This window comes from Orcinus orca, chromosome 1 (genome assembly GCF_937001465.1).
Source record: "Orcinus orca chromosome 1, mOrcOrc1.1, whole genome shotgun sequence".
Lineage (NCBI taxonomy): Eukaryota > Metazoa > Chordata > Mammalia > Artiodactyla > Delphinidae > Orcinus > Orcinus orca.
The window spans coordinates 138,477,805-138,489,910 of NC_064559.1; the positions used below are offsets into that span (position 1 = coordinate 138,477,805).

At 36.4% G+C, this 12,106-nt stretch overlaps 1 protein-coding gene across 22 annotated transcripts in view; it reads left to right on the forward strand.

Annotated features, from left to right (window-relative positions):
• Positions 1–12,106, forward strand: part of SSX2IP (SSX family member 2 interacting protein) — a 42,994-nt gene that overhangs the window by 13,160 nt on the left and 17,728 nt on the right. For 8 of the 22 annotated variants that reach the window (XM_033431743.2, XM_033431772.2, XM_033431768.2 and 5 more), the window contains exons 2-8: positions 4,471–4,602; positions 5,191–5,360; positions 5,832–6,044; positions 6,966–7,076; positions 8,674–8,809; positions 11,381–11,456; positions 11,526–11,715. In XM_033431743.2, the coding sequence (XP_033287634.1) occupies positions 4,560–4,602; positions 5,191–5,360; positions 5,832–6,044; positions 6,966–7,076; positions 8,674–8,809; positions 11,381–11,456; positions 11,526–11,715 (939 nt within the window). In that variant the 5' untranslated portion in view covers positions 4,471–4,559. Of the gene's footprint in view, positions 1–1,245; positions 1,335–4,470; positions 4,603–5,190; positions 5,361–5,831; positions 6,045–6,965; positions 7,077–8,673; positions 8,810–11,380; positions 11,457–11,525; positions 11,716–12,106 lie in introns of those variants that run through there. The other 14 variants (XM_033431781.2, XM_004262963.3, XM_033431789.2 and 11 more) reach the window with 8 other exon arrangements.

A 12,106-nucleotide genomic window follows, 5' to 3' on the forward strand; every position in this document is an offset into this window, starting at 1 on the left:
AATTCTTAAGTTCAGCATAATCATTTTACTCAGAAAAGACGAGAGTACCCTTGCTTATTTTACACTCAAGTATGCGACGTTGTACTTGGGGCCTGTAGCAACATAGAGGCATGCCAAAGTAGTTCTTCAGAAATAGTGAGATAACATTTTTACTGAAGTAATTGCAATTTTACTGAAATTAGTACAATTTTCTGTTATGAAGATTTACTGGAATGTACTTGAGAGAAATACTTGGAACAGGGAAGTTTATTATATGCTTATATACATGTTTTCCACCAGGAGGGAACAAAACTGTGTCTTTCTGATATGTCGAATAGGAGATAAAATTCTTACTTATGGATTACTTTATAGATTTTTTTTCTTTAATTTATTTCAAGATTGTTCCCCTTCAATCTTGGATGAATGGAATGACTTTTACAAGTTGTTTAAATGCTTTAATCTTCAGGTTTCGCTCATAAAGTTCACTCATTGTTTTGGGAATTTGGGCAGCTACTCTAATTAATGGTATATAGAGAGAATTGGGGGGTTACAGATTACTTGAACCAAAGCACAATTAACTGTTAACTGTTTTCCTTTCTTCTTCTGTGACGAACCTATAGTAACAGTGCTAGCATAACCAACCTTGTTTTTTACATGACTTGTCGCGGATAATCATGTCCACTATATAATGGTTTGCTATGACCTGATTAATACGTAATCATAATAATTTTTATATAAAATATGGAGCTTAATTCCGTGTTCCAGCACCAAGCTTTAATGGAGTCCTCCATGGCTGCTTTTAAAGCTTTCAAGTTGAAAGGGACTTGGGATGGTATTAGATTTATGCAAAGCAGAGATACTTCTGTTATCTTTCTTATTTTGCTTTTGAAATTAATATTGACTTATTTTAATATAACATAATAGTTTGTAACCTTCATCAATGAAATTTTGGCTATGATTGGGCTAGAATAGAATACTTTGCCTAAATCAGTCTCTTGGTTTTGGGATGCATATTGATGAGTCTTAAGTCTCTGTTCTTAGAAAGACTGGTTGGGTGACTTTTCTTTTATCACAAGCCTCATTGTGTGTAATTTGGTGCCTCATTGAACAGAAGAGGATACATAGAAACTTTTTAAATGGTGTGAAATTATATACTCTTCCTAAGTTTTGTTTCATAGCACTTCAGAATGGAGTTTTGGTTTTCACTTTGAGCATTTAACTAGACCTGAATATTTTGCAAGGTTTTTTTGTTTTTGTTTTTTACAGGACAGGGAACAACTTACTGGTGAAACCTGGAGACGCTGGAGAACTAAATTCACAGACTGAGAGTAACTGACTTAAATTACAGTTTTAAAGTATGGATATGTCGTAGACACATACTGTGTTTAATAATCTTTCTGTATGAGGAGAAAAGGCACTTAGGCACACTGTTGTATTTTCTAGTGATGTCTGTCTCAGGTCTTCTAAGGATTTATGTTCAATCCTTATTAAGAGCAACAATGCATTTTGTTACAGGTTTTAGAATCCTGTCATTTATACCAAACCGTCAGATCTGTGTCTAAGTGATGATGATAACAACTGATATTAATTACGTGTGTCCCATATGCCAGGCAGTGTGCTAAATACTTTATGTGCATTATCTCGCTTAATCTTTAGGGGATAATGGCAATTTACCAGTGAGGAAGCGAGGGCTTGGAGAGGTTAAGTAACTTACCCAAAGCAGAGCCGGGTTAGAATAGTTGGATTTATTGTCCCTTGGGTCCTGTTTTGCTTATAGCTAATATCTCTGAAAACCAAAAGTAAGATCATTTGTCTTTCTGGATGCAGATTCAACCTTCATCCTGCTCTTCCTGTTGCTGAAGGTACCCATTTAAGGTCACTGGGAAGTGCCAAAGAGTTCAAGGTGCTCTTCTCAAGGCACATGAGTAGCAAAATAGCAAAAGATCAGTGCCAAACTAGATAACCTTCTGTGTGTATGTGTGTGTGACATCATAATGTATTATATGACACATACAATCATTTGCACGAGTATATATTTTATGTTGCTATGTAGTCTAGGAATTATTTGTCATCTCTCTTTTGTCCTTGTTTCAATCCATCTGCAAGTCCTGAAGGTTCTATCTCCAGGACACATCCCTAATTTATCTATGTGTCTCTGCTTCCACTGTCGGAGACGTAGTGCAACACTGGTCTTCTTGCCCGAACAAAAAGTTGCAGTCGCCTGATTTCGTCAGCGCCCACTATTGCCCACCTATAATCTCACAGGGTAGATAGAGTGGCCGTAATGATCTTTTTTAAAGCCTAAAAAGAGATCACGTTGCTTTCCTGCCTAAACTGCTTTAAGAGCTTTTCATTGCAATTTAGAGAAAATCCAGCTTTATACATCTATTCTTGCTTACTGTGCTTCAGGCATCCTGGCCACTTGTATATTTTTAATATGTACCAAGTTCTTTCCATCTTGGGTTTTTATACATGCTGTTTCCTCCACCTGGACTCCTCTGGTCATTGACCGTCTTGTAGTTGATTCCGTATCATTTAGTTCTCAGTTCAAATATCAGCATCTCTACGCAGCCTTCCTTGACGGATCTAGATACCCCCCCCACCCTAATACTCTCGTTACTGTGTTGTATTTTCTTTTTTGTCATCACTCTGAGTGTGATGTTACTGTAACTTATTGCTTACTTCTTACCTGTTTCTTCCCTACCTGAATGTGGACTTCCTGAGAGCAGGGCTTCTCCTATGCCTAGAAAAGCGTGCCTGGCACATAGCAGCACAATTAAAATTTTATTGAATGAATGAAAAATTTCATGTCACTTTAACATGATATTGTGAATATTTCCCCACAGTCTTAACTATTCAGAAGAGAGGTGGTAAACTCTTGATCTACAGTCCAGATCTGGCCTAAAGACACATTTTATTTGGCTTATTAAACAGTAGTGGTGTTTGAGGTATAACTGCCATTCAGTCAAGTGCGCAGGCCTTAAGTGTACAGCTTCATGAATCGTCCTGTTGTGTGTGCCTAAGTAGCCACCTCTCAGATCCAAGCGTAGGTGGTGCGCTGATCTCCCCCTTACAGCTGTCCCCCCTTCCACTGGATAACTTGCGTACTCTTTTTAATTAGCGTCTGATATTTAAAAATTGGGAGATTTCACGTAGAAATCCAGAATTTCAACATTTCTTAAAAAATGGAAAGATGTATCAGCACGGGAATTGCTTTCTTTTTTGGCCACAATTTATTGTGGCTGGGAAGCAGCTGTCCGAAGTGTTGACATGTGTTCTCCAGTTTGCCTGCAGTCTTCACCTCTCCTCTTCCTATCCCGGACCTTGAAATCAATTTCCAGTTGCTGTTTATAATTTCATTTGAATTTTTTTTATGGTGGAGAAATAGTTACTACTTCCATTATCTCTGTAAAAAAGTAGAGGCATCGGGCTTCCCTGGCGGCGCAGTGGTTGAGAGTCCGCCTGCCGATGCAGGGGACACGGGTTCGTGCCCCGGTCCGGGAAGATCCCACATGCCGCGGAGCGGCTGGGCCCGTGAGCCATGGCCGCTGAGCCTGCGCGTCCGGGGCCTTGCTCCGCAGCCGGAGAGGCCACAGCGGTGGGCGGCCCGCGTACCGGAAAAAAAAAAAAAGTAGAGGCATCAATGATAGACTAAAACGGTTATGTGTTTCTTAGTCTACTTTGTTCATATGCATTTCTTAACTTTTGTGTATGTTAGCCACCCTAATTCTACATGGCTGTGTGTAAAGGTTACACGGTATTCGAGCGTATAAATGTATTATTTATGTAACCAGTCTCCTACTGTGGAACATATATGTTATTTCTGGTTTTTTTTTTTTTTGGTATTGTAAAGAACAATATGTAGGTGAATCTTTGTGAAGATTGTTATTTTATTAGGATAAAATTTTAAAAGAGGAATTCCTGGATCAAAATATATTTTCATTATTAAGATTTTTGATACATATTGCCAGATTGCTTGGTAGTAGTATAAATTGATCTAATTTTTCTGGAGAGCAGTGTACAGGAGTATTCATCTCACTACGTCTGTGCCAATACTAGGATTGTAATTGAAAGTTTTGTTAGTATAGTTAGTAAAGACAACAAAAAATGGGAATGCTGGCCAAGAAATTTTTCATCTTTTCATCTACATAAGTAGGAATTGTACTTTAACGGGTATAGTTTGGAAATATTTATTAGTTAGTACAATTCTGTACCTTATATTGTGAGTCAGATCATGTACCGTGGACTTTGTGTAGGAAGTAATGCGAATACCTTAGTGTAACTCGAGAAGCCATTTACCTTGATTCTTGCACACACACACACACAATTATGATTATTAAGCTCTACCATGTTCTGTATGAGAGTACAGGAGAGTAAATAATGCAGAATCCGTCTGTTTTGAAGCACATACAACTAATTCTTACATATTGGCTTTATATTTGCTTTCATATTTTTAATTAGATGCTGTTATTCTGTGATTTGTTTCCTAAGGAGATGCCTACATAGAAGAGTGACAGCAGCTGGGCTGAATGTTTCACTGCTGAACTGGTTCCTCAGGTATCCTGGCTCTGGCGATTGCTATGGGAGATTGGATGACTGTTACAGATCCAGGTCTGTCTTCAGGTAACTGAGTTTAGAATAGTTGTAAGCAAAAGCAGTAATTATAAAGGTTAATTTTCAATGACACTGTAATTACCAAAAATATTGAAGATGTAACTAGAGAGAGACATAAATAGTTGTAAAATATATAATTTTCATCTTCAGTAAAATTATCACGGAGAGCTAAGTATTGTGCCTAATCAGTGGGGTTAAGTGCTTTGGCTGACTAGTTGATTACTTGAGGAGGAGACTTTTCTGCATTTGAAATACATTGGCTACTCTAGTACATTTCTCTGATTTATTCCTTTAGTCACATAAACTTTGAGTGCATAGACAAGTGGGTTTTATCTATCAGTTTTATAAATCTAAAGTATTGTAAATTAAGATAGTATATTGTAGCTTAACATGCCTTTTCTAGGAGCACCACTTTATTAGTTGTATCTTTTTGGAAAAAATTATATAGTTTTCATACAAAAACCAGCTTTGTCCTAATTTGAAAAAACTTAAAAATATTTCTATAATTCAAAATCTTTGGTAATGGAGATTATGTTGTTAGCTTTGCATGCATTTTTACAAATTATTTACATAAATGCCTTTTACTGATTCTTTCAGAAAGCAAATATATCTCTCAATATACCTCAGAAACAAAGATGTCTCCATCAAGTTTATACTCACAGCAAGTGCTATGCTCTTCAATACCTTTATCAAAAAATGTGCACAGTTTTTTTAGTGCCTTCTGCACAGAAGAGAATATTGAACAAAGTATTTCATATCTTGATCAGGTAACATGTTTTGTTTTTGTAAGAAGCAATAAATAACATAAATCATGTTATATAATAGAACATACCAAAGGTATGAGAAAAACTTGTCAAGCACAAGTATGTTACATATTGGCCCGGGACTTATATTAGATTTGCAGAGAACCTTGGTGACCATCTAGTCTAGATACACGAGGAAAACTTTTTTGTCTGTCTGGATCAGGTTGGATCCCCCATCACCCCAGGGGCTCCTCCACGGGGAGTCTTACCCTTATTTTACTGATGCAGAAACCTAAGTGCCTTCTCCAGATCACAGGCGATCGTAGAGCAGAGGCTAAAAGAGCGCAGTTCTCTTAATTCTTTGTCCTTTGGCATAGGTGCTACTTTCTTAACTATTCTCAGGATAGTTTTCTTTCTCAGAAAAGATTTCTGTCTTTTGTTTATTTATTAAGTTGTCCGGTAACCAACTTTTAGGAAAACATTTTCTCCTACTAGGAATTGACTACTTTCGGTTTTCCTTCATTATATGAAGAATCCAAAGGTAAAGAGACAAAGAGAGAATTAAATATAGTTGCTGTTTTAAATTGTATGAATGAGCTACTTGTACTTCAGCGGAAGAACCTTCTAGCTCAGGAAAATGTGGAAACACAGAATCTGAAACTGGGAAGCGATATGGACCATCTGCAGAACTGCTATGCAAAACTTAAGGTAGAAATTACATCTCAATCTGTATTTCAATGCCATTGTTATGTAGTTTGAAACTATAAATTTTCATTGGATTTTTTTAGCAAACACATTTTAGGGTTTTTTTTTTTTTAAGTTTTAGGATTTTTTTAAACTGGAAAGTAAAACTGAATGTAATTTGTACAAATCAGTTGTGCTGCTTCCTAATACTATCTATATCGAAGGCGATGATTTTATGAACTGTTTAGTGTCTTGCTGAAACTGTAGAAAGTTAGATTAGGAAGTACTTAATATCTGAGGAAAATAAAATAAGGATTCTCCCACCCTATCCAGTCTTGCTTAATAAAGTAGATGCTTAACTTAAAATAGTCTTATTGTGAGAGATTGCATCGATTTGATTACATCAAATTTCAAGAATATTCTTGAGAGCATCTGTGCCCTCTAGGAAAAATCTTGAGTTTACCGCTTGCAAGGCAGAACTGGCGTCATGCCGTAGTCCCACCCTTTTTGACCTGAAGTGTTCTACTTTGCTTGGTCACCTGTCTTCTTCATACTTAGCTCCAAATCATTTTTGGCTCTTTCTCAGAGTGTGCCGTAGAAGTGTTAAAAAGTATTAAAACAGAAATTATGAAAATGTTCAGTGGCAACATCACTGGAATAGGTAAAGAGTCTTTCAAGGGATCCGCTTTGAAGGTCTTCTGTATATACATTAAAAATCGGTATTTAAATTAAATAAAATTTGATATTCAAATTTAGGTAAATTTTGTAACACTATAGTATCAAGCTTTATAGTAAATGTTTTAAATAAACATTTTGTGTGGTGCTAAACTTCAATTTTAGGTAACAAACCCTAGTTTATGTAACTTGTTTTTACTAATCTTTTAAGGATTCAGTTGCTCTGAATCCTATGTTAATTTTAGTCAAAATTGCATATGAATGTTTTAGGAGCAGCTGGAAACCTCCAGGAGAGAAATGATTGGTCTTCAGGAAAGAGACAGACAGTTACAATGCAAGAACAGGAATTTGCATCAGCTACTGAAAAATGAGAAAGATGAGGTGAGTTGTCAGTTATTGCAGATAAAGTTTAAGTGAATTTTTTTTTTTTTCTTTTGGAATTTGAGGTGACCATAATGGTCACGACTTTAAAACAAGAAAGAACCATTTGTTCACCCTGTGTCACATTGGCCTGGAGGAACTGTGTGTATAGTGTCGTATCACATTTAACTGAGAGGCCAGGAGCCCTCCCCACCAACCTCTCCCCCAAGTGCATCCATTTGCCCTAGTAGGTTAGTCCAGAGCTCGTGACATCCCAGTGTCCTATACCATCTGTCGTGGACTCACAAGCACTGTTAACTTTTTGTCAGACACAAGGGCGCTTTAAATGCAGATCTTTTATTCTCTGCTATACCTTTACTTACATCTGGAATGCCTCTTCTTGCAGTGTCTTAAATGTCAACATTGTTCAACCAGTCAGGCAATTACTTGACTAAATGGACACTCAAGTTACTGTTTAAAAAAAGCAATTCAGTTTAAAAATCTCATTTTTAGGCTGAAGACATCATAATTCTAATCTCATTTTTGCTTTATTGATTACTTAGTATTTGGACCTATAGAGTTAATGCATTTGAAATTATCTTTCAATTTATGTAAGAAGAAATCATTATGTTTTTATTGCTCTGCAGTTTGACTTCTGACCACGTGATAACTATAAAACCATAACATTTTCAGTGTTGTATATGTTGCTCACTATAATTAACGACTTTTAAGGGAGCGTATTTCTTTAAGGACCTTGTAGTGATTTAGACAGATTTGTTTTACCATATTTGATTATTTAGTAGTATATTTAGTAAGTGGATAAGAAGTATCTTAACTAAACCACAAGGTTACTTATACTTTTCCTTGAGTTATTTCACAGAAAATTTTGACTTAATCTGTGTATTATACTTGAAATGTTTTGACTATAGTTCTTCCTCAGTGAGGATTAAGTTGAACATGATCATCTCTAGCAGAGATAAACAATGTCGGTATAGAACTTACTTCCTTTCCAGGGCTGCATGAGAAGTCTTAGTAGATATAAACATTGACCAGTAGTGCTTGGCATATAATATGTACTCAGCAAATGTCTGAACTGGATTCTCTCTGCTGTTTGTCTCACTCTAATTTGAGAACTGTTTTTGATCAGAGAAAAATGAACCTGTTTATCTACTGCCAAGTGTCATGACTAATTGGCCTTGTCACAGATTGGTAAAGGATAAAGTGATTCAAGTCATTAGTAAAAGGAAGTCATTACAAATGATCAGATGAAATCTGCTTGCTTCAAATGAAGCTTTAATCACATTAATACTTCCATAAGAGTTTGTGGTTTCTAAATGATCAGAATCTGTATGTAGCGTGAAAGGTGTAGACGATAATTTAGAGAGTTAGCAGCTCTGGAAATTTCATAGTTAAAACATAAAAACTTTATGTGCTTCATTTAATGATATTTTAAAGAGTGATTTCCAGTGGTTAGAGAGAAGGAGGAATAATCCTAGAATTCTTAAACTATTATATGAGGAGCTGAATTCTAGGACTTCTTTTCTCTACTGAATTTGTAAATTTTAACTGGGTTTACTAGTCCTAAAGGGACTCACTTAATAGAAAATGCTTTTTTTAGGTGCAGAAATTACAAAACATTATTGCAAGTCGAGCTACTCAATATAATCATGATATGAAGAGAAAAGAGCGTGAATATAATAAACTAAAGGAACGTCTACATCAACTTGTTATGAACAAGAAGGATAAAAAAATAGGTAAGGAGCAGCTGGCTAAGATAAAGCAAAGGGAACAAATAAGCTAGTATTACACTAAGAAATAAATGTAGAGGGATTGAGCTCAATAATTCATGAAGTGTCCTTTTCATGCTTTATACAATTGATTTTAGATGGTATATATCCATGTAAACTAGAAATTGAGACAACTGGTTAGTTGAAAAATAGTAATTTTGCTTTGCTCCATTAGTTGCATATAAGAATTGCATATATATTTGTTAACATGACAGATGTAGGATTAATCCACAGAGAAAAGCTAAGCCAGAGGACACTCTAACCTTTCATAGCAAAGAACTGATTATATTAAAAATCAGGATCAGTTTCTGAGTACCAAAAGTGTGATTTTTGAGTTAACTTCATAAAATGGTTTATCAGGCCAAATCATTCATGTCAGTTTGAGTTCTTTTAAATTAGTTTAGCAGTGCATTTTTTTTTTTTTTTTTTTTTTGCGGTGCGCGGGCCTCTCACTGTTGTGGGCCTCTCCCATTGCGGAGCACAGGCTCCGGACGCGCAGGCTCAGCGGCCATGGCTCACGGGCCCAGCTGCTCTGCGGCATGTGGGATCTTCCTGGACCGGGTCATGAACCCGTGTCCCCTGCATCGGCAGGCGGACTCTCAACCACTGCGCCACCAGGGAAGCCCTAGCTGTGCATTTTTGAAGTACAGCCGACTGGGAAAGTTTTGTTTGTTAAAGTATACTTTTTTTCTATTATTCTTTTGAAACTTAATTTACAACTTATTTCATTCAAGTTTGTGCATAATTCCAAGTAAATAGTGTAGATTAAAAAGTAGAACTACACTATTCAGCCATAGAAAAGAATGAAATAATGCCGTTTGCAGCAACGTGAATGCAACTAGAGATTATCATACTAAGTGAAGTAAGTCAGAAGGAGAAAGACAAATACCATATGATATCACTTATATGTGGAATCTAAAATATGGCACAAATGAACCTATCTACAAAACAGAAACAGACTCACAGACATAGAGAACAGACTTACGGTTGCCATCGGGGAGGGGAGGAAGGAGGAGGGGTGGACTGGGAGTTTGGGGTTAATAGATGCAAACTATTACATTTAGAATGGATAAACAACAAGGTCCTACTGTATGGCAAAGGGAACTATATCCAATCTCCTGGGATAAACCATAGTGGGAAAGAATATAAATAAAGAATGTATATATGTGTAATAACTGAGTCATTTAGCTGTACAGTAGAAACTAGCACAACACTGTAAATTAACTGTAATTCAATAAAAAAAATAGAACTACACACACACAAAAGTAGAGCTACACAGATAAAGTGTTGCTGGCCTGCCAAGATTCAGGGAACAGGAAATATGTGCATTGATTTATTGAAGAGTGGTTTCCAAGTGGGCTACAGGCTGTCATCTAACCTACATTATACATTATTCTGAACTTGGACTTGCATACAACAGCTGATGAGCAGATGTTTCAAGCTGTCACATGGTGGGCTAAGCCTGTTACCAGCAAGCAGTTCAGTGTTCACTGTGTCACTGTCATTCTGTACAGCAGCGCTGTTGCAGTTTGTTGAACATTTTATTTTAAAATTATTGAAAAATTTAAGTGTGATAAGTAGCAGTTAAGACAAGGTTAGAAATCTAAGTATTCTGAGATTATAAATCTTAAACTTGGACACTTTATTGGTTTTTAAGATTGGTTAACCTTGTGTTCATTCATAAAGGGAATAGCAAAATTAAAGAGCAGGATGAAATGCTAGAAGTATAAAATGTAACAGTTAGAGAAGTTTATTAAATACTTAACCCTATAGCAGAGCCCTTATATTATGGTCGTCTGGCTCTTTTCCTGGTCCAGACCCAACTGGAAGTGACAGTTCTGTAATGATTTTTATCAGCTCTAAAATTTTAATAACTTATTCTCATCTTTTTTCCTTCTTATGCCAACTGCTTTCATCTCTACCTGGGGCAGAAGAGACATTAATACTGTCAGGAGCCTTGTCTCCTTTGATGATGAGGATGATCATCAGGTGGTCATGATACAGGGCATGGCAAACTTTTTCTGTAGTGATCCAAATTGTAAATATTTTGAGGTTTGTGGGTTCTGTGGTCTTTTGTCACTCTGCCACTGTAGTGCAAAAGTAGCTATAGAAAAGAGATGAACAAATGGTGTGGCTATGTTCTAATAAAACTTTATTTACAAAATCAGGCAGCTGCCCACAGGCCATAGTTTACTAACCCTGATGATAAAATTAATAATGATAATTAAATGAACACTTATTAAGTGCTTACTGTGTTAAGTACTTTAACATTTCTTTCACTCTTCACAACTCTTTGATAGATACTTTCATTATTCCCACCCAATTGATGAAGAAACAGGCTTAGCAGTTAAGTAACTTGCCAAGATCTCAGGCTTATGAGTGATGGAACTGGAACTTAAAAATCTGGGCTGTTTGAGCCTAAATCCTAATTTGTATACCAGTTGACTTATGTCCCTAACGCATGTAGACCATTGGGGTTTTAAACACTTAAACTTGTATGGTAAGAATTGGTTTTGTTCTGTGTGTTCATGTTTGTAGCTATGGAAGTTTTAAATTACGTGGGGAGAGCTGATGGAAAAAGAGGCTCCTGGAGGACGGGTAAAACTGAAGCCAGGTAAGGCACGAATGAAACTGACACATTTAATCAGACTTCCCTTTCTATACTGCATTTTCATACTGACAGTTTCTTTCTCAGGAACGAAGATGAAATGTATAAAATTCTCTTGAATGATTATGAATATCGTCAGAAACAAATCCTAATGGAAAATGCTGAACTTAAGAAGGTTCTTCAGCAAATGAAAAAGGAAATGATTTCTCTTCTTTCTCCCCAAAAGCAGAAACCTAGAGAAAGAGCAGATGATAGTACAGGAACTGTAAGTGGCTCTTTCCTCTCTAATACAGTCTTCAGATCGCTGATTAGAACAATTAAAACAGTAGATAGGGATTCTCAATGGGGACGCTGTTGATATTTTGCGCAGGACACTCACTGCTCTGCTACCCCCAGTCACTCTGACAACCAAAAAAATGTCCCTGTAAGTTTCCAGACATGCCCTAGGAAATGATGGAGGTGATTTTCTGGGGACTTAATCTGTGCCAAGCACCATGAAAAGCACTTTATAAGCATTGTCTCATTTTAGTCTTAAAATAATTGATGCTTTGGGTACTATGATTATCCCTATTTTATAGGTGAGGAAATTGAGGCACAAAAGCTATCTCAGTATCACGCATGACAGAACTAGGATTTGAATCCAAGTCTGTCTCACT